Source organism: Drosophila bipectinata, chromosome 2L (assembly GCF_030179905.1).
Source record: "Drosophila bipectinata strain 14024-0381.07 chromosome 2L, DbipHiC1v2, whole genome shotgun sequence".
NCBI classification, from domain to species: Eukaryota; Metazoa; Arthropoda; class Insecta; order Diptera; family Drosophilidae; genus Drosophila; species Drosophila bipectinata.
In genome coordinates, this window is record NC_091736.1 from 20,018,624 (window position 1) to 20,041,543 (window position 22,920).

A 22,920-nucleotide genomic window follows, 5' to 3' on the forward strand; every position below is an offset into this window, starting at 1 on the left:
ATACACCCGGGAAATCCCAGTAAAAACCAAGTTCTGTTTTACTTTCATCTTTATAAATAGATTTATTTTCATTGATCAACACAAACGAGTCATATATATATATATATTTAGATGGTATAGATTCTCATTATTTAAATATTTATGTGGATAGGGCTGCCGACGCATAGTTATAGTAATATTCATATGTATTTTTCTTGTGTGCTTCACTTTACTTTAAAATTGTAAATTGTAATGCTTTAGCATAGTGTTTTGGGGAGTGGGGGACATAAAATTAATACAACTTTTAAAGTGAATGATCTCTCTCGCGTGGTCTACGATCTACGACACTAATACATCTCGAATCTACCAGCTATATGGATTTGTGGTTAAGTGTGTATTTTGTGTGTTCCATTTTAAATATGTATTTTTCAAGTTTCTTAAACTTTGATAACATTTAGTTAAAGCGCTGTGACCCACTCGGGCAACCAAAGCAGCAGACAATAAATAAATTGAGAACGACAAACATTAAGGTAAGATATTCTAGAATATATTTATTGCATAAAATATTAACTCTCTTTTTCAGATTTCTTGCATCTCTCTAGATATTTTATATTTTGAATGTGCTTCACGGTTTTTCTTAATCATAATGTATATGTTTTGCTTCACTAAAATACACGAGCATATCAAATAAAATAAGCTTAGCTTGCAACTAAAATTATATACAGAATAGGAATATATGTATTTTAAATATGTGGTATAATATGTACATTAGCGAATACTTAACAATGTTTTGGATACATTGACAAACTGATCTCCTGCTCCACTATCGCTGTGCATAAGGAAACTTGGGGGCTGCATAAGAGAACAATAACTACGATGGTGATCCCCAGTGGTACTGGGTGGTCACCAAAATACCTACTTTGCAACCAAATAGCGCTGATACAAACAGGTTAAATAAGAAATTCTTGGGGGTGCCAACGTGTCTGACCCTAAGGATTTGTTTAGCTCCGAGTTTAACGAGATCTATATAGTTAGGCGTACGTATATATAAATAGATGCGCTTTCAAATGGTTACAAGACTCAATACAGTGGATAGATACACATACATAGGTTAGGCTCCAGCTAGAGTTCCGACTCTAGTCCGACCCTAGTTATACATAGAGATACAAATAGGCATGCATCGATATCTAATAGTTAACACTCTTTTTGGACTGTGGATAAACATTTCCTACATATGCTCAGGAGAACGACTGGCGCCATGGAACTCTCTGCTCTGCTCCGATCCCGCAACTCTGATTCCCTCAAAGTCTCTGTCTCTTCGCTCTCTCTCCTGCTCCTGCTCCTCGGGGTCCATGGGACTTACTCCGCCAGGATCATCTTGATGCTGGCCACCTCGGACTCGAGACGTTCCAGCTGAGACTTGAGCATCTGGTCCCGCTCGACACTGGAGACCACGCCAGCCTCCTTGGGGGCCAGCAGCTTCCTCTGCAGCTGCGCCGTCCACTCCGCACTGGCAATGGAGATTCCCGAGTCGCGCTCGTCGCTGGAGTTGTCGCCGCCATCGTTCCAGGCCGGGGGCGAAGCCCGATTGCAGTTGGGCTCCTGCTTGATGTGCTGCAGCGAGAGCAGAGCTGTGGCCGCCGCATCCTTGTCGCCCAGGTGGGACTTGTGGCGCAGCTTCAGCGGCAGGCAGTTGTTGGCATCGCTGCCCTGCTGCGGACTGCTCCTCTGGAGTTGCAAGGGAGCCAAGTGCGCTGGTTCGTGCTCCTGCTCATCGTCCCCGGACACAGCGCCCGAGGAGGAGGATGAGGACAGAGCAGAGGACGAAGTGGAGGAGGGGGTGGAGGCAAGCATGTGCTCGTAGCTGGGCGAGCACGCCCGCCTGGACAGGTTGAGAACACTGGCTGCACTGGCGGACACCGAAGAGCTGCTGACCGCATCCACAGCGCTGCTGCTCACGGCAGCCTCGACGCTGTGAGTCCAGGGTCCAGCCGGCTCCAGGTGATCCTTGTAGGGAGCAGGCGCATACAGTCCAGCTGGTGGCGGCGGTGGAGGAGCTCCCACGACTGCTGCCGCGTTGTAGAGAGCTCCGGCGGCCACTGCCTTGCGCAAGCTATCCAGATCCTCGGGTCTTACGTTCCGGTTGAGGGCGTGCTGGAGCTGCACCTGCAGGTTGGCGATTGTGCTGGTGGGCGGACGGTTGTGCGGATCGGCAACGGGGGGAGAGCTGCCACCTGCGCTGGAGGCGGGCTCCTGCTGCTGCGGGGGCTGCTGATGTGGCTGCGGAGGCGGCTGGTACAGATGCTGGGGCGGCGGCTGAGGCACGACCAGGGTCTGCAGGTGTGAGTTCGGGGGCGGTTGCAGAGGGGCACCTGGATGTTGCACATGATGCACACTCTTCACGGTGACCTCCTGGCGAGCGTTGCCATTGGGGCCATAGATCAGAGGCGAGAGTGGCGGTCCAACGGGGTAGCCGCTGTGGCTGTGGGCTCCGGGCGAGGAGCTTCTACCTGTAGGCGAGGATCCCGAGGAGGAACCTCCGCTGCCGCCGCTGGAACCACTGATCTTGGCTCGCTTGGTGTTGCTCAGGACCTGCTCGCTGGTGGGCAGCGAGGCCAGGATCTTCTCCACGCTGACCAGGTTCTCGCCGGAGATGTTGAACTTGTCCCGGATAGCGTCCAGCTGTGCCTTGAGTACGTGGTTCTCCTTGGTGAGCTCTATGACCCGTTGCTCCAGCACCATGTCGTTGTAGCGCCGCTTCTCGCGACTGCGTTTGGCGGCCTCGTTGTTGCGTCTCCGGCGATCCCAGTAGCTCTCGTCCTTCTTGTTGTCGGGTGTGAACTCCCGCTGCTTGCGCTGCGAGAAGAGCTCCTTTTGGGCGGCAGTCAGGGCCGACTGGGGTCCGTTGCCGTTCTGGGACGACTGCTTGCCCATCATGCTGTCGCCATACCCGTTTCCGGGCACAAACTTTCCCAGGCTGTCGGACATTCCGCTGTCGTTGGACTGTGGGCTGATGGATCCGCCGTACATTGAGAGAGGATGCACTGGAAACACAAGAGATAAATGATTACTTAGAGTTCTTAAAAGTCCAGTGAGTTCTTAACCATTATTAGGGCTATATCTTGTGAGGATTACTTACAATTGGTGGCCTCGTTGGAGCTGCCGTTCATCGACAGCGTCGGCGAAATGTTGGTGAGACGGACGTTGCTCATCATGGCTATGGAGGCGCTGGCGATGGCTTTGTTGTGGCTATTGGTCGGAGTGCCGCTAAGCACCTCGGGCATTGCTGATGGCACCGCTGCCTCCGGATAGAACTTGGCCGGCGGCGCCAGCAGCAGCAGTGTCTCTTCCTGGCTGGCCTTTGGGGGGCGTGGTCCGTACGGATAGTCACCGGCGGACAGTTTCTGCTGGCTAAGCTGTTGCAGCTGGGCTAGTTTCTGCTGCAGGTGTTGCTGATGTTGCAAGTTGTTGGAGGGAACTGTAAAAATTAAAATAGAAAATAAAATATTAATTATTATATTTCTTAAGTAATATTTCTTATCTATTGCATCATTTCCTGTTTATATTATTTAACTTTCTAAACATTCTCTTGTAATGAATCATACTCTTTCTCAAAATAACAATAAACACATCTTCAGAAATTCCAAACTTTTTCAATTGGGAATAATTTTGTTAATGACTATTCATCAAATTTCGGAAGAATTCCCCTGGAAATCCCTAGCTGGCAATTTAAGTCGTTATTTTGGGCGCCAGGAAGACCTTGCTCCCCATTCAAAGTCTTAGATTGAGCAGCGAATTATGCCTTCCTGCTACCACAACAATCGACTTATCACTTCTTTTATGGCATTTCTTCCAGTAGTGTTATCTACACCTGACACATAGGGTACACATCTATAGTAATTACAATCAAGTTGGCGCTTATCAAATCAGCCACTCAATGCAAAATCCATTGTGCCAAAAGGTAGAAAAAAAACCAAAACAACGTCGAAATGTCTAATGCGATCTTGTCTGGCTCACACACACACTGGCACTTGCACTTGCACCCACCACCACCCCCAGCCAGCCAGCCAGCCAGCCGGCTCGTAGAAATAGAAAACTTTCTTTGTTCAATGGTCCTTGCCCTTGTCTGCCAGCGTCAGAGGGTAGATTTGGGGGGAGAACCCACTCGAATTTTACGTTTTCTGGCATTTTTAGAACAAGCGTTTACACAATGATTACGGCCAATGATGCAAGAATTGACGATGTGGGCGAGCCAGGGTGAGGAGGCGGGTTTGGAGCGAAAGAACGAAGCCGAGACGAGAACGAGAACGAGAGACGACTTAGACAAAGGCATTGGAAGCAAAAAGCACCAATACCCATGTACTGGTAGGAACGTAAACAAGAAATCGCACGTCGCAGATTTCTGGGACGTCTGTGTTAGTATTTGGCCAATGTGTCTGTGTGTGTGTGTGCGGCCCCTGCACCCATTCTCTCACCCTCACCGTGACCATCGAATTGGCATTTACAGTTCAATGTGCTCCCCACACAAATACACTCACACACTTGCAACAGTTTTTATACAGTCACGTCAGCGGCCAGACGCTGCTAACGTCGCCGTCTCCGTCGACGCTAGCGCTAGCTGCGCAGCTGCCGGCAACCCCTACAGCACCCCCAAGAGCACCGCCGCTGCAATGACAAAATTCACAAAAACAACATGACTAAGCGGCCATCTCTGCCACCGCCACTGCCACCCTCTTGCTTAGTCGCTCTCTTCGCATGAAATTCGGCAATTTTTGTTTTGCGATGCAAACTTGGCCATAAACAAAGCATGTTGGTGATTGTTTAGTCTTGCCACCTACATTGTGTTGTTGTTTTGTTGTTGTTGCTGCTTGGATTATCCTGCCTGATGTGGTAGCTGGTATCCGTATTGTGTTTGAGTATCAAAAGATTCTTGGTCGTTGCTGCAGCTTTGAAAAAGTTTACTTTCTGTTCCAGCGTGCACACAATCGACATAATGTTTTGTTTTTTAAATTATGATTAAACTTTTGGCATTCATTTAATTATATTTTGTTTTTTTTTCACACTTAGAACACGAGATACTTTCTATGGTTCTGCATTAGTTGGCTTGCGGGCCGTTTCTGTGGATCGCGCACTTGACCGAATTGCTTTTAACGGCGAAACTCTTATCGGATCGGAACGATCGACTCGACTGTTTGTGTCTCGGCTGGCTGTGGCTGTGTGTTCGCGAGAGCGCCTGCACAACCGCTTCGAACGAACGCTGAATTGGTTTTGAATCGTACAATTGAAATTGTAAAAGCCGTCAGCATGGTAAAAGCATTTCTCCGCAGCGCTGCTTGGCGGTCGGTCACGTTGGGGCTGCACGCATCCGAGCCGCAACGTCGAGCTCGAACTTGTTGCGTCGCCGGCCCCCGGTAAAAGTGAAATTTTCCCCCATTTCAACCTGGCCTCTAACATGGGGCCAGCGGGAGCTTCGAACATGCTGCCTGTTGCGCGTTGCAAGAGATCACATTGCCGAGTTGAGTAATCAGCAATCTGGAAATCGTTCTGAGCCTGCACATTTGAAACTAGAACGTGATTGCCGCACAAGAGCGGTGGAGCGGGGCGGGGGCGGCGCGGCGGCCAACGCTCTTGACAGAGCTCCAGCATAAGGTGACTGAGGTGCGCTGGCCGCGTGAGCTTCGACTCTGTTTCTGATTCTGATTCGATTCTGCCTTCAATTCCAATCTTGAATGCTTGGCTATGTGTGTGTCAGCTGGCCTGGGCTGTGGTGACGCAAGCGTCTTACAAAAAAAATTGGGAGAGTAAACACATTATTATTAATCAAGAATGCAATTACATACTCGCACCCATACAGGGAAGACAGGTGGAGTTATTTTACAATGGTAATCGACTTTGGTAAGACATTTCGTAAGGAGCTAAAAAGCGATTCTTACAAAATTGTTACCTTTAAGCGGTTACCGGGTTATATGAGTATACAAGGGGTTTGTTATTAAAGTTTCAAGAAGTTCTAAAACGTTATATTGTTGGAGATTTTAAATATTATAGAATATTACCCTATAATCTCATTAAATATTCCATTAGACTAAACACTACTCACCGCTAACCTTTGACAAATCGGCATATAATTAAATATCTAGATTCTAGATAATGCATCTGAACCTAGAAAACCCTAGGGCTCACGTGGCTTTGAAACTTTGGATATTTACAAGCCAGTCTCCCTCCGATAAGGTAAATATACAGCGGAGCTGCGATATCTTTGCAGCCACCACTCTGTCTGGTATGCAATTACAAAACGATTTTACGACTTATATAAATTATAATTAAACTCTTAACGCCTTGCAGATACGGTTATCAGTAGGGGCTGAAGAGACCGGGCCACCACCAACTTAGTTGCAGTTCAAAACAAAGAGGGAAGTACATTAATATAACAACAAAATCGGCGGAACAGAGTCTAACAGCTATGCAAACAATGACACTTCACTTAACAAACACGGTGTAAAAAGTAAGGTCGGGAGACGTTATGTAAGTTCCGCTCGCCATTTCCACTGACTAACAATGGACTCAATAAAATACGAAATAAAAACAAATGGCCAGTACGGAATGGAAAATCAAAAGAATGAATTCTATTGAAAAGGCATTAAGAAGCTCGGGTCTCACAAGTGATTACAAAATGCCATCGAATCAATCACACTAACTACACCCACCGCAAAATGATTGTCCATCTGGTCCACCAAGTGCAGAGGAGGAAGAAACCGCAACCGCCACTGAAACTAAATAAAATAAGAAATACTTTGATATGGTCAGCTTTATGTTTATTCTTGGCAAAGGAATATTTTTTTTGTTTATCTCGGTTTTGAGATATGAAAGTTTATGCTGCAATAATGCATCATAATGGGTTCTTAAGAGTTACTCAACAGGATGTTTGAAGATAAAAGATTTAATTATAGAATAATAACACTTGTTGGTAAAAATAACTGAAAACCCAACTAGAGAAGTACCTAGAAGTACCATTAAATTTCCCAAAATACTGACCTACACCCATAGAAACTATATTTTCTTAATTGACCACTCCATTATACCGACACTGGCACCCATCCAGCTAATGCAGTGTATGGCGGGCCTTAATTGATACAACAAACCCGATCGGATGCCAGGCTTCTAGTTTACAGCTCCCTGATTATTGTTGATCATGAGCAAATCCCAGTTACGTGATCACTGCGATATATCCACGTGAGCGGGCCGATTCACGTGTATGAACCAATCGTACCCACATCCGTTGGTAGTGCCTAGACCCCCGACCCGCCGCTCAGTTCCCGTAGCAGAACCTCGAGATTCCCCATAGACATAGACTACGGGCTAGCACCACTCCATCCCCGCCCCTCCTCCCCCTCCATTATCAGTATGCAAATATATAATAGGGCCCTTATCAAATTCTGCGAACCAGCTACTAACATTTTTGCCATGGGATCGCACCGCTCACACATCTATTGAATGGCTCTGCGACGGGTTTTGTTTGCACAAACACACTTGCAGCGTACACTTACAGAAAAACTAAGGTAATCAGCGAGGAACGTGCTAGTGGCGGCAGGAGGGGGCGTTAGAAGGGAGCAACACCAAAAACGACTGTTACGAAACACTGTCGTCGTTCTCGTTCTCGACTACGTTGTCGTAGTCGTATTCTCCAGCAACAAGAACAACCGGGTAAATGGAAACTAGCCCCCACCCCGCCCACTGTCAGAATGCCAGCTGCCCCCTACATGCCCCTGCCCCTCCGACCCATTGCATCGGCAGTCAAGTTATAGCAACGCCACAGCTATTTATAATTTCGCAGCGAGAGGCGTGCGCGCTGACTCGACGCTCAACGCTCAACGTTCGGCGGTCCGCTTCGGTCACGTGTCGCGAAATGTGCCCACCGGCAGCGAAGCCGGCCGAGGCAGCGGCGGCCAGTGCAACGCTCCCGGCCAGTGGCTTCGACGGCTCACATGTTGGCGACTTGAGTCGGCTACGCAAACCAAATGGAAATTAACGTGCTTTCCACTTATTGCGATTGTTTTAGAATTCCCTCGTTTCCTACTGTGAAGCTCCACTAGAAGGCCCTAAACTCGAATTCCAGCCCCAAAGAATATGATATTTCTTAAAGAGCTGAAATTATTATAATTCAATGATTTAATCATATTTTTATTAAATGTTAAATGTGAATATTCGAAAAAGCACACTATGCGTATACGCAATATTTCGCATAAGTCATATTACGTATACGTAATATTGGGAACACATAATCCCTGAATCAATGCCTGGGGATTTTAATAATTTATTAAATTTACAAATCCTTAATTAAATATCTTTAAATTAGCATTATTAATCCTAACCCACACTTTTTTCCCACAAAAGTGCGTTCATAAATTTACATATTATCTGAATGAATCCCTGAAATAAATAATTTTCATATGTATCATTTCTTTTTTATACAAATAGTAATATTTATATACACAATTCTTTGAGTAATATATTGAAAATCCGCATTATTAATCCTGTATCACAAGCATTCTACGCAACATGGCGTATACGTGATAAGCAACATAAAATATTTGTTTAACAAACATTATTTTTTGTTATTCACAATTCTTAAATATAATTAGGAAATAAAAAAATTTCCAAATTTTTAAGGGTGTCAACTATTGAATCCTCACTGTTTTGTTATTGGTCTAGCTCCTTTGTAAAAATAATATATTTTTTTTTTCCATAACACCCTCCGGCGGAGAGCATTCTGGGGGGAGGGTCTGGAGAAATATGCAAATCTTGGCAAATATTTTGTTTGCACATTAATGGGTGGGGGGCGGCGGATGGGTGGCTTGGTGGCCCGTCTAAAATGCATTGATTTCAATTTCTTAACGCTTGTTGTTGTTACCTGACAACGTGCTCGCCGCTGCTGTAATTGTAGTTGTAATTGTGGAGGTATGTAATTCTTACATTTGATAGGGAAGACGGCAAAGTCTACAATCACGACCATAGGGGTACCCATTAATCAAAAGGAAAGTAATAAACCCAAAAATAAGTTTAAAAATTCTTAAATCTTCTATTCAGGATTTATAAATAAATTTAAAAAAAAACAATATAAAATATTATATTTTAATATCCCAAGAGGTATCTAGTAACCAGACTCTTTGTAGACAATTCTACTAAGAAAATTTCTACTAGAAATTACTTCTAATCTTGGCATAGGTCATTTAGGAAAAGTTAATTCTTGGAACTGCACTTCAGCTGGAAGCCAGATACGCTTATAACCGACGTTAAAAGTCCAAATAAAGTTATTAAATCATTAATAATACATTGTAATTTACATTTTAATTTACTCAGAATATATGAAAAAAATTACTTTATTTTGAAAAAGTAATTTCTAAGATAATGTCTAGTTTGTACCGATTTAGCGAAAGCTAAACATCAACACGTATGTGATTCGCATGAATAATGCAATCGCGAATTAATAATATTATTAATTTATTATTGAATGTTGCCTTACTTTCGGAATCGTTCTTTGTTCTGGGGCTCGAGCCCCGTGTCTCATGTCGCGATGATTATGTAATTACCGCAAAATGAATTCGCTCGCCAACTTGTTGTTTATTTTCTGTTTAAATATATACTGTTCACGTACAAAAGTTTGTTTTAACAAGATGTGATTTTTAATTGTTGAAAAACTTTCAAGTTTTAACGCAAATAGAAGGTTTATTCTGGTCCATACACTAACCAATTTGGCAATGGATTGGAATTTTATTTGTAAATATATGTACATTTTTAAGGTAAAAAATTTGTTTTACATATTACTATTTTATTTACTGATCCCATGTTTTTAGGATAATTTATGATATTTAAAATAAGAATTTCAACAAGTTGTCTTGTCTGGTTCTTGTCAAATACATATATTTATTTTGAACCCTCATGATCTTCAATTTTTGTAATTTATTTATTTTTATGAAATATTTTCTTGAACAATGCAATTCAACATTTATTCTGGAAATCCCCTGAAACAATGGTCCTCTTTCAGTAAATTTTCCATGACGTTCGGACAACATGACCTCTACAAACACGTCAACGGATTTTCTTGTCACCAGAATTGTGGCTAATGCGTCGTCGGTTGGAGATTCCGATTTCTATTCTGGCCTGGTCTGGTCTGGTCTGGCCTGGCTGTGCAACGTGAGGAAACATGCCATTTGATTACCACAGCAACGCTGGACGCACGTCATCTTGCCCCCCGCCGAAATTCACCCTAGCCCCCTAGGCTCCCCTCAGTGGAAAGCCCCATTTTCTAACTGTTACGCTGGCACACAGACCCCAATGCAACATGTTCGATGCGATGACGGCGGCAGCGCTGCTGGAAAAACGTGAGCCGCAAACGTGACAGCGGTTCGATGCGATTGCTGGCTGGCCTACTGACGGCTCGATGGCCCACCTGGGGGGGGCGGCGGGTGGATGGGAGGCTAGGTGGTGCTTACACCATTCGAACGATAAACATTGTATGGGCCAGGCACGTTGCCTCCGGCAATCAGTTGCAGGTGAACCGGGGGCCGGGGGAGTGATGGGGTGCCGGGAGCTCTCAAACGAGCACTCGAAAGTCACATTACTCGCTGTGCCTATTACATGACACACAAACAACGGAGGCGAGTGCCAGACGACGGGGAGTAACAATTGTTTGGACTTAGCCGTGGCAATCAGCCGGACACCTGTAAGCGGCAACGTGATGAAAAGCGTGCCCGCAAATCATCATCGAAGGCGACGCTAGGGGGAGGCTGTTTAGGGGTTAAGGGCTTTGGGCCAGACCGCATTTAATTGATTTGGAAATGTTTAACAGTTATTTCTCTGTATTACCAGTAACACGAAGACCATTATAGTGGGGTAGTTCCTATAATTTCATTTATCAATAGAGAAAAATCCCTAAAATGGTTTTCAATATGAAACTTCAATAATAAAACCCCAAAAAAGTGGGGTTATTAATAAAAGGACATTATCCTCTCTAAATAAGAGGTGGAGGCAGAGGCACTAATTTCTAGAACTGGTGCGGGGGCGGCCGAGCCGCCAACGTCGCCGTGGCGTCCGCGTCGGCGTTGGCCGCGTAATGAGTGCAAATGTGAATGAACTTCCCGCAGACGCACACGCAGCACCATCAGCTTCTCTCTCGCTCGCTCTTCCTCCGTCCTCCCCCCAGTAACTGTCCGAAAAAATCTCGGAAACAACAGTGGCAACAATATGCTGGCTTTTGACTGACGAAGCTTACAACTTTCACACCGCACAACATCGAAACGTCTCGCAAACACACACACACTTGTGAAAGGCCAAGTCCCCCCATTTACCCCACTTTTTTTGTTTTCTTACCAATGGAGGTAGTCCCCCCACAACTTTTGATATCACTCTCAAGCGGTTCTAAGCGGCAAACGAAACCGAAATTTGTACACAAAAAAGTAAACCGATAACGGTTGCCCATTTATTATGCAGAACCCAAATTTGGAGCTTTCTTTCTTCCAGCCAAGTAACGGTTAATGCGACTTGGACTCAGTTTTGAATAATAATCTCAAAAGTAAATACATTGAGTAATTCTAAGTGGTCTTTTAGTAAACTTAACTAAAACCACAAAAGAGATTAAGATTAATTATCAAATACCAAGTATGAATAAGCATAGTTTCTATGGATTTATGTAATTTTGGGGTCTTTTCTTCCAAAGCCCCTATCTCTGTAACAACAATCATGGTACTTTCTTCGAAATTCTTAAGAATTACTTTGCCCAAATTGATTCTTTCAATTATCAATAGTTATTATCAACTGAGGAGATACGACTTCTCTCCCACTTCTTAAATGATAAACAAATATAAATAAAAACGATTACGAAACCCAGTTAGTTTACCCCATTTTCTATGATTCACAGATTACTTTATGATTTGATATAACAAATTTATTTGATTTTGAGGTCTATTGCGTTTCACCTTATAACACCTAGGCGGTCATATATGTATTTATGACTCTTATCAGAACCGCTAAGAAAGCCATTTGGCCTTTTTGTTTTCATCACTTGTGCCCCCACAATACAAAGCCCCCAACAGTACTTGAGAAATCACTTAACATAAGCGGTAATAGCCAACTGGCAAGAAAAAAGAAAGCCAACTGAGAGTGGGAGCCAAAAGAAGCTGATAAGACCCCATCACAAAGCTGGACAAAATTATAGTTCTAAAGGAATTCAGACTTATATTTAGGAAATGATTTTTCTGAATATTTTTAGGAGGTAATTATTTTAAAAAGGGTAATATAAGTCAGCTCAACTAAACAGTAAGCAGCTATATTAGACATTAAATTTCTGAAACTAGTTATTAACTGACAAATAAATTAAAATCTTCTTAAAAAGTATAAATAATAATTATAAAACAAGCACTATTTACGTGAATGCCATTGTAGGTGTATGTGCGTGTATGCACTCACAACAAAGTTGTGAAGAAATTTGGGTCTTGCTCTAGTTTTCACAACCAAAGTTCAATGATCGATTGCAAAGCCAAAAAAAGCTCAGCTGTGTGTGCGAGAGAGTGATCCCCAAAAAAAAAAAAAAAACTCAAAAGAGAGAGAGAGAGCTGGGGGGGCTCTCAATTTTTGCGTCTTGTTTTGCAGAACGCACGCGTCACATGTAGAAACGTCTGCGGACGCTTTCTGCTTTCTTTTTATCGTGCAACTTTTGCGTTGTTGTGTTATAAGTTCCCGAAAGAAATTCGTCATATAATAAAATTTTATAATTTTTGTTGTGCACACGTGCGTGTGTGTGTGTGTGCATTCAACTTGATTTCATTTATGAGTTTGTTTTCATTATTTAGCGAGTGTCGTTGATAAACAATTTCTGGCTGTATTATTTTCTTCATTTTGGTTAACGAAATTAGAATAATGAAAGCAAATACAGACCCACACACGCATACACTGGCACACAAGAATGGAAAGTCAATGCACGCGGCCACGTCGCAGCCACCGTCGACTGCGGCTGTCGGCAGCGCTGCAACTGCGCCACCAACAATTGTGTTGCTTTCTTTTTTTCGTAATGAAATTATTAGAATTTCACATAATGACATTTGGTTGTTGTTGTGGCAGTGTAAATCAAGTCCAAGTCTTTCTAAATGGTCTTGGCTTTTGTCAACCTGTCGATGGTGGAGTTGGTTATAGAAACTCGCCCGTTATTATGAGCAATTAGTACATTACATGGAGGCATGAGAGAAATGCGGAGAATCTTCTGGTATGTGGATTAAAGTTTCGAGAAAGTCGAACTTCAGTGGCTCCATTAGGCTTGGAATTTGAGATTAAAGAAGATTAATTTTTGAAAAATAAACTCTAAAGAACCTTCAGTTAAGATAACATGTTAGGTAATTACTTGGAAATATTCCAAATTCTTTGATAACATCTTATTTGGTGTTGCCATCCGTAAAAGTTAACCCAAAAACCAGCCAAAGAGCAATTATGTAATGGCCCACCTACCAAAACCAAAAAAAAATCAACCTTCCAGGTTGCCAAGAAACCAAGAAAATACATTGAAAGTGGTAAGATAGTAAGATGGTAAGACAAAGAACACACACATACAGCGATAAGCGACCTGAAAAGGGGGTCTAACAGAACGCTAACTAAATACATACATAAGTTTACGGAATTGGGTAAACGACATTATTAGGGGGCACAAACGAGTGTGTTACAATATTAGGCCATAGTACCGTTAGGCCCGCAGAAACAGAATCGAGAGCCCAAGAACCCCAAAAATCCGAATAACCAAAAAAATAAATAAAAACCGTAAGAGCGAACAGCATTCAAGAAAAAAAGTCGTGCGTTCTTCATCTCTTTCTGGCCTTTTGGTCTTATGTAATCAATTACAAGAAGAATGATAATGAAGAAAGCACGGAGCTGTGAGCACAGCGTTCTTACTTTCTCCGGAGAAGTGGGCCAACTGGGAGCAGCGAAGTCGGCAGAGACGACAGGCCCGACAGCGGCGGCGATTAACCAACCGAATGGAAAAGAAGGGAACGGAACGAAGCCGAAGAAAGACTGAAGAACGAGGAGTCATGTAATTATGAAACTTTCACGCAAGACACACACACACACACAGCCACAAACGTCGATAACTGCGGTTCTCGCTGCAACTTCTTTTGGGGCTCGCTGCCTTTTCGTTCGTTTCCAGTTTAGAATTGGGTCAAATAACGGATTTGTTAGCTCCCTCTCTCTTACTCTCTTTGTTTGGAGCTGCGGCAAGATCAGCGGCGGCAGCAGCAGCAGCAGCAGCAAAAGAACGTAACAAGCTGCGTCATCGCTTACTCCACTCCCCCAGACCCTGCCACGCCTCCAGCGCCAACTCGAACTTCACTCGCAACACACAAACCGAATTTCAAATTCAGAGCAAAAGAAACCGGTTGTATGAAACCTCTCTCTTGGCTTGTATGATGGAAAAGAGAGAGTCTAAGCCCCGCTCAGAGTTGAAGTTGCCTTGCTCTGATCACCTAGTGGCCGGGCTGCTCCGTTCTCTGTTCTACTTTTTTTGTAACTTCAGATGGGTGAAATTTTCCGGGTGCAATGATATATTTATATAATTTATAAAATAATTAAAATGTATTTATTACAAAAAAAAAGACAGTCTTAAATAAAAGAACATCAAAAATTAGCAAAGAAAACCATCACTTTCTATTGGATTTTCTTTCACTGTATCTGGCTTGGCTAGTTTCTTGTTGACCCGGCTTTAACACCGGTTTAGAACCTTCACTCACGCCTCGCCGCCATGGCTCATTAAAGACGAGCGAACCAACCACCACTGGCGACTGAGCCACATAAAAATCTTTTACTATTTTTATTTTTATTGTTCAAGAAGAGAAAGTGTTACGCCAATTGATTGTTTAATTAATTTTCTTTCTGCTGCTGCTTCTTCTTCTTTTTCTTAGCTGGCGAGCTGCTTCTGCCAGAAGCCCATGTTCAAGACCATATCCAGAAGAGCAATGTCAATGACCATTGGCCATCGAAAAACAACGTGAGAATAGCTGGCTTTAAAGATCGATATGGTATACCCTAAAATATTTATACTAGTTAATAATAAATAATATATTTTTAGAATAAATATTAATAAAGTAATACTATTTATTATTTCCAACTCAAAATTGAGCACATTCTTGATCCAAAGATGTATGCTACATTTTTGAAACATTCGCTATGACTCCTTCCCAGGGTATTTCCAAATCACTACAACAAACATCAGCTCATGGCCCATAGTCAGAGTAAAAGTTTTGCACAATGCGCTTCATTTGTTGTTCATTTGACAACTTCTTCTTCTTCCTCTACTGTTGCTGCTGCTGATGTTGCTTCTGCTACTGGTATTGCCACCGCTTTCATATGCCATACATTTTGGCCGCTCTTCATTCTTTGGGTCTATGGCATTTGCAATTGTGACTGTTTTTTTTTCTTTTGCGTCTACAATGGCTAATGTGTCAACTGTACCGGCGTCGCTGTCGAACCCAATGAATTATGCATTCGAGCAGGTTACAACTTTCCAAATTGCTTTCCTCTTGGCCATGGCCCGCGGTTGTACTGCCGCAAGTGCTGTTGTTGCCAAATAGAAAACTCTAGCCGCTTATTTGCACTTAGACTTTCGCGCGATCTTCAATTAAGATAAATGCTTTGCTTGCCCTGGTTGCAAATTGGTGGAAAATTACTTTGTGGCTTTCAGAATGTCCAGAAATAGACAAAGTTTTTAAAAATAACACAAAGTTAACTGATAATACCTTATAGGGTCTTTGAAAAAGAATGAATATTTAAAAGAGTAACCACTTTTTGAGTGAAATACAATATTGGGTTAATGACCTAATAATTATACACTTTTAGTCTCATTTAAGATCCGATAATTAACTAAATGAAATATTATAAATCACACGCTGCGTATACGTAATATGTGTTATAACAAAGTACATAAAGTATACGCCCCTTGGGTTATATAAAACTCACTGTAAATTGCAATTATATAACGCAACAGTGATAAAACACACACACATACAGAGAAAACAAATAAAGAAGAAACCAGAACAGCGGACAAAGAGGACAAGATTTGCTAAGAGGATGAAAGAGATTGGCAGGGGGGAAGAGCCGGATCATTCTGCCAACAAAGAGAACCCCGAGATATGTCGAAGACCCAACCCAAGGCACAAGACACCAAGTCCCAATCTCAATCCGGATCCCCGATCCCCATATTCCCATTCCAATTCCCATTCTCAATCCCGATGCCAGCGGATGTTGCGATTATTACGAAATAAACGAAGAATAAGAATGAAAACGAAATGCATACAGGGACTGGGGGGACACACATATATAGACATATAGACATCGAGTAGGCAGTAGAACGTATTATCCCTTTTATAGCAGAAAATGCCAACGGCACAGGCAGCGCGCGAATTCTTCAGAAATGCTAAATTTAGAGCGCCAACAGCAGCCCCCAAGCCCCCCTAAGTAGGTTGATTGGTCATATCTCTCCCGCTCTCTCTCTCTCTGGCCTGCGCTCTATTCCTTCATTTTTGCTCTGTTGCAATCTCTACCTCCCAGAAGCCTACACCGTTACTTATATTCTGTATTTAAATTATTTATATATTAATTTTTCAAGATTATATAACAGCTTTAACTAATTATACATTTTATTTATGTATTTAACTTTAAATCTTGAATAAATATTAAATTCTTTCAGTGCAGTTGAGCAATTTGCGCAGTTGCAGACTGTCAAAAACAACAACAACAACACGAAGAACAAGAATCGTTAAGCTTTGACGTTTCTGTTTCTGTTGTTAAGAAACTTGAACTCTGCTTGCAACACACTTGAACTTTTATCGCAACATAACCGACTCCTCGAATGTACATACATACATATGTATGTGTGTATATCGCATCGCGTGCTCTTTGTGTTTCTTTATCCATAATTTCAGCATTTTGTACTTTCTCACTGCAATTACTAAAAGACCCCAATTCGATTATGCAAAAGTTCTTCCGAGTATTTCCGCCTCATTCGCTTAATTAGAGATTTTTCAATTTTTTATTGCTGACTAATGGGAAATGCATATGAATATGATGTCATTTCGCCTTAAAGATGCTCAAAGAGGTGAAAAATGGGGGAGGGGCGGTCCAGGAATGGGGAAAACGGAAATCGCTTTTGTGGAAACTTTCCGTGTCAGACAGGGATTACAAATCGTTAGATGATTTTACATCATTCTAGCTAGCCAATTTGCATAACTGGCACAGCGAGTTCTCAGTACTTAAGATTAGTCTGGGCTTTTATGACGTGTATTTGGAGGTAAAAAACATGGTTTTCTTTAGAAAATATTATTTAAAATGGAGAAAATGTATATAAACTTGTTTTACATTTTTGTAATATTTTTAATATTATTATATTAAAATTTATGAATTTTTTTTACCATCAAATTTTTGTTTCTCATTCGTAGCCCGCCTAATTCGAACTCGTTTCTTGTACTCATTACTTGAGCCAGTTTACAGAGAAATATATTAGCCATAAGGGGGAAAATATATGTATATGGATGTATGTATGTTTGCATATCAATTTAATTTTAAGTATGCATAAATATTTCAACTGTTACAATCGTGGCTAGTATCGCCATACTTTACGAGCCTACACATACGCATATCCAGCCATGTACAGACTTACATACACATACTTATTACATTACCCTGCATATTTAACATAGAACAAGGAGATAGGAGTCATGGGGGAAAAAAAGGGGAGAGCGGAGTGGGAAGGTAGGGAAGCAAGACTACCCCACGATGCCAGCTGCGCATTTTTATAATGCACACAGTCTGTGTGCTGTGCTAATTTATACAACAATAATACGAGTATAATTTTTGTTTTTATTCTTCAGCCCCGCCAGCGCCGAAATGATCTTATTGGAATACCCACTCACACGCACACACATTGGTACACGCATATAGGGGCTGCAGCCCGAATGAGCAGAGCGAGTGAGCAGAGCCAACGACTGATTTGCTCAGCCTTGAACTTCTCTCCGAGTGCATTAACTCTGCGGGCAGCGCAGCAACAGCGAAGTGTGCGGCAACAGCGCTGCCCTCCGCCGCTTTGGCAGCCCTCTTGCTTCTCTTTCGCTCGCCCCAACGCATGGCCAGTGACCGAGAGAGTGATGGGGTGACGGGGAATGGGGTGGGGGATGGGTGGGGGTGCGTTCTGCAGCAAATTGCTCGCTTGGAGACTCCGATCTTGCTCTTTATGTAATCTAGAATGTTGTCTTGTCATACGCCTACAGGTTAGCTTCCCTAAAAGGGATATTGCAAAGAAAATAATTATGATGATGGGGAATGGGGGATGATATTTTTAGATATTTTTAATATATTATTTAACATGTTTTAGAACGTTATCATATAAGCATGTTTGACTGTATTTATAGGCCCCGCCTCGCTTCTTCTTTTTCCTCGTCTTCTTGCTGGCACCCCCATGAAGGATTGTGTTACATAAGCGACAAGCGGCAGGCGATAAGTTTCGCTTTCGCATATGCACATGTGGGCGTGGTACCTCCACATGTATTTGTGGAGACACACACACATACGATCGCAGAGCTCAAAGGCACATACGATTATGAATAAGAACGCAAACAGGCGGCGAGCACTCCTTTTGTCTGGAGAGTGTTTTGAACCTTCCAGGCGCCTGGCCTTGAACCTCCGATCGCAGCGGACGAATGCGAGTGCGAATACGAGAGTGTTTGCAAAACAGATACCCAGCCCAGACGCACACACAGATACTCCATAACTCACACACCGCCGCCACAGACTTGCCCGCCTGTCGAGTGGTGAGTTTAAAAAAAAAATTATAAAAATACAAAACAACTTCAATTCGTTTTTGTTTTTAGCGGGCTTTGTTTTTGTTCTTGGGCTGTGCAGTGGGGCCCACAGTTGTTGGTTCTACCATTCACATTTACAGCCAAACTCCCCATATTGGCATTGGCGGCTGTGTTTGCTTGTGTTGGTATTTGCCTGACCCCACACAACATTTCTCAGATACATGTTCGCGTGGATACATATTTGTATTGCACACTGTGGAGTTTGTCCTTGAGATCGTTTCTTGCCGTTGGGGACCTGTATCTGTATCTGTGGCAGGCTCTTATGGGTTCTATTACAGCATCTGCCTATTACACATATATTTTTTTAAAACTCTTTTTCTCTTTAAAAAAAAAAGGGATTTCCTGATTTAATTTAAAACCTATTCTAAAGCCAAAAATTATATTATTATAGAGTATCTTTAGAATCAGTTAGTGTGCTAATGTCTACTTTTAAGATTTTATGGAGGCTTATCGCCCATGGCCGAAATCCACGTTACCGCTCTCTGTCTCTGATTATGAATGCATTTCGCTTATCACTCCCGATAAGTGCCACCAATTTGTACATGAATACATATGTATGTAAATATATAAATGAACACCGACACTGGGGACCCATTGCAGCCGTCAGCTGTTGCCTTTGTTTCAATATTTATCGAGTCATTCCCGACCAGACATATGTACAGTATGTGGGGGTGGTGGATACATTTCTAGATTTGATATTTGTATGACGAATGCATGGGTTCGAGAGAAGTAAGTGACCGATAAGTTGGTAAAATAAGATTTCATTTCACAACAAAAACAGTATGGGTTCAAGGATGGTCAACAAGTGAGCTTCACTGCCTTGGTTAGTGACTGTATTGCATCATTTGTTCTGTTCGTGATTACATATTTGAATATATTATACACGTATACTACCTCTAATTGGCGATAATTGAGTAATCTCTTGTGAGTCACCGGAAAATATGTATATCACCTCAACTGTGCAGGTCGAAATGAATATTAATAAAAATATAATATAGATAGTTCCTAACTAATCTCTAAAGAATTCTGTTTTCAGAAAGGGTTAAGAACAGTTTCATCCGTAAGCTGATCATCGATTTTTTAAATGGCTTAACAGAGCATGACTTTTAAATTTTTTTTATTAAGAGAAGTTGCATAATGTTCTTCTCTGATATCTTTTTTATTTTAGGGATATTGTATGTTTTTTTAAAAACGTCTTTCACCTTCAAATGACTCATGAAATCTTACACGAAATATGAGAAATTATTAAAAGATTAAAACAGAAAATATGTAATATATCGTCATTAAGAGCTTACACTTTTCGGCTTTTATTAAAAATATATATGCAGTCCCCAATTCTTTAATCTTTTAAAAATTAATTGCTTACATAAATAAAGAGAATTGTAAATGTATGTTACTGATAATAATATTTTAACAATAACTCCCATTGCTCCCAACACTATAAAGATGACTCAGAACGTTTAACCGGAAATCGGTCATCAATACCCATTTGTTTGAGCCTTTATTTTGCAGATAATTAAACTGGGCCATTACAATGAGTTAAATAATTCTACCAATTGATAATAATTGTTAACAAGAATCGTCATTGTTTAAAATAAATCCTCTAGAGTCTTGGATTCAGAGCCCCTTCCATTCTGGTATATAAAAACAGTGGAGATTACATAAAAAAGAAACAAAATAAAAATTCTGGTATCCCCACACAGATACAAGTTCTGCAAGTGTATGGGAAGACTTGCACTTGTCTGTCTGTCAGTCAGACGGCTCTCCAACCCCCAAGCTTGCCCCTCAATTCGCTGTCTTTTCCTGTCTGATATTTTTGTGGGTGTGTGCGTATAAATATCCGTTAAATATATATCTTTGGGATTTCGTCATTTTAGTTTGGAGTACGGTTTCTTATAATATCCGTTATAATAAAAAAACCAACCTCATAATGTAAAGCTTGTGCATTAAATGTACAGATACAAACATGAATGCGTATTAAGATACATTCTTATAGATACACTTTTTATATGTATCTCTGTGTAAGTTTAATGCGAAACAAAGAAACAACTTTTCTGTAGCACTGAGAATATGCAATGTGACCGCCAACGCAACTCCGTTGTTGTTGTTGTTGTTTTTGTTGTAATTGCAAATAATGTTGCTATTAAGCCTCTTGTTTTTGTTATTTGTTGTCAAGTGCAAGTGAGAATGAGATGACTTCCGCGTGCAAAATCACGCGCCATTCGCAAAAGCATTTCTTTCTATCTTCTAATACTCAAGCCCCATTTATATCTCTCGGATCTACCACACCTGTGTTTTAGTTTATGTATTTCGTTTGTCTGGCAATACGCTTTTATCTGAAGCACCTAACCAAAGCAAACTTTAAAGGTTTATGAATGAAGCTCGGAAGCAGCAACAAAAAAAACTGCAAAGTAAAAACAAAACGCAATACAAATCGAGTGTTTATCAAACGGCCGCCAAAAAGCCTCGGGGGGCGTGAGTCAGATGTCGCGGTCGTGTTCGTGATCGTGACAATATATCGGGAGAAAGAAAGGCCCCAAAAGAGAGCGGGAGCGGTAACGGGAGAGAGTTCTTGACGAATTCAGTGATGAGCTTTGTATACCTATCATATAAGATGGGTCCACCTGGCAAAGAGGATCTACTTTTTTTTTAATATTTATTTAGAAATTTAAAATATTCTATTTTAGGTTCTATATTTTGTTACTCCTTCAATATTATTTCAAGATATACAAAGAATACGGAATATACGGTATCAAAAAACTTAACCCAATTAGCTTACCTTGTTTTGTTGACCAAATTTTTGGGTTTTTGTTTTGATCGCGGCGTTTTAATGTCTGTTTTGGTATTTGTTCCGGCGGCCCGTTGTTGTTTATTGGCTTATTTCATATACTCTGTCCTGGCTATTTGCGTCTCTTAAAATTTTGCACCCAAACATGCACATACATACTGAGTTATATGAGCAATTGCATATATTTCAATTTCATTAATTGCGCCACAAATTACAAAAGAAATTACCAAAAAGGCGAAAGGCGTGCCGCGCCCGTTATGAAATTCTCAATGTCTTTGGCTTTGGTTTTTTTTCGGTTTTGTGTTTTGTTTTGATGTTTTTCTGGCTTTTAGGTGTTCATTTCATTTCTTTCTTTGCCGCTAACAGAAATTTCACTTTTCGCCGCCAGAATCTTCGAGCAGTTTGTGTTGTTGTCGAGTGTGTGTGTTTTTGGTTTTTGAATCGAAACTGAAAATTGTTGTTGGCCTGCAGGCCGGCCGCTCAGTAGCCAGCGCAGCCGGCGTCGCAGTCGCAGCCGGTGTCGAAGCCGGCAGAGAGCTTGAATGTTCTGAGAGAGAAGCAACCGAGAGAATGCGAGAGACCAGAAGTTTGTGGGAGCCTGTGGCGCATCTTGGAAATTCAAAAATTGCGCAGGATCTGGTTTGAGGTATTTTTTCTTTCTCTTAGTTCATAAATTAAACATATTTCAATTCTTATACTATAGGTTATTATTCAATAATTATATCTTTATCAATAGTTTTTATATTTTCCTTATAAAATCTTAAAAATTTGTTAAATTATCACTTGTATCTTAAATCGCTTTTTTCAGAGTCAACAGTGGAACAAGTTCAATGTTAAGCCTGGCCAACATGTTGCGTGCTGCATGTTGGCAGCGAACACGTTGCGGTTGCATGGTCGCTCGACCCAGTTTTATTCTTTGTTGGCCTGGTCCGTTGGGTTTTATGCTGGTTTTGGCCAAAGCCAAGCTTTGGCTTTGGCTGTTCCCCATCTTACCGTTGTTTAGTGGTCGTGTTCTTTAACGGGGCCCGCTTTCTCTTTTTATTTTGGCCAAGTCAATTGATATGCTGCGCTATGTTTTGACGTTTAGTGGCCGACCCCCCTCCCCTCCCCGGCAATTTACTCCAACCCAGCGATCGCTTGTCAAGTTCTCAATTCGTGCCCCACTGATGATCTTTCTGGCATTTGGGTGCTTTTGGCTCGAAATCGAATGCTGATGCATGATGGTCCAAAGATGTGGCATGACTCAGCGGTCCAAGAAGAACCTTT

At 41.8% G+C, this 22,920-nt stretch overlaps 1 protein-coding gene and 1 long non-coding RNA gene across 4 annotated transcripts; one reads left to right on the plus strand and one right to left on the minus strand.

The window, feature by feature from the left end:
* Positions 1-31: 31 nt before the first annotated feature.
* Positions 32-22,072, minus strand: vri (nuclear factor interleukin-3-regulated vrille). Of its 2 annotated transcripts, none has more exons than XM_017244343.3 (3): positions 21,646-22,072; positions 3,119-3,457; positions 32-3,023 (listed from the first exon to the last, which is right to left on the minus strand). In XM_017244343.3, exons 2-3 carry the CDS (start codon positions 3,261-3,263, stop codon positions 1,339-1,341), a joined length of 1,830 nt encoding a protein of 609 aa, XP_017099832.2. In that variant the 5' UTR covers positions 3,264-3,457; positions 21,646-22,072; the 3' UTR covers positions 32-1,338. The 2 variants fall into 2 exon arrangements, with proteins under 2 accessions (XP_017099832.2, XP_017099831.2); XM_017244342.3 differs by lacking the exon at positions 21,646-22,072 and adding an exon at positions 4,818-5,244.
* On the plus strand, positions 5,344-6,912 carry LOC138925696 (uncharacterized). 2 transcript variants are annotated; one of them, XR_011441895.1, is made up of 3 exons: positions 5,344-5,637; positions 6,117-6,256; positions 6,322-6,912. It is a non-coding gene; the product is annotated as an uncharacterized lncRNA (long non-coding RNA). The 2 variants fall into 2 exon arrangements; XR_011441896.1 differs by having other exon boundaries at positions 5,612-5,628.
* Positions 22,073-22,920: the final 848 nt, after the last annotated feature.

Coding starts and splice junctions, on each gene's coding strand:
- vri (XM_017244342.3), bottom strand. CDS start 4,971: ATGTCGATTGTGTGCACGCTGGAACAGAAAGTAAACTTTTTCAAAGCT. Junction 3,458..4,817: donor CAACAAAACAACAACACAAT/GTAGGTGGCAAG, acceptor TAATTTTTACAG/TTCCCTCCAACAACTTGCAA. Junction 3,024..3,118: donor CTCCAACGAGGCCACCAATT/GTAAGTAATCCT, acceptor TTGTGTTTCCAG/TGCATCCTCTCTCAATGTAC.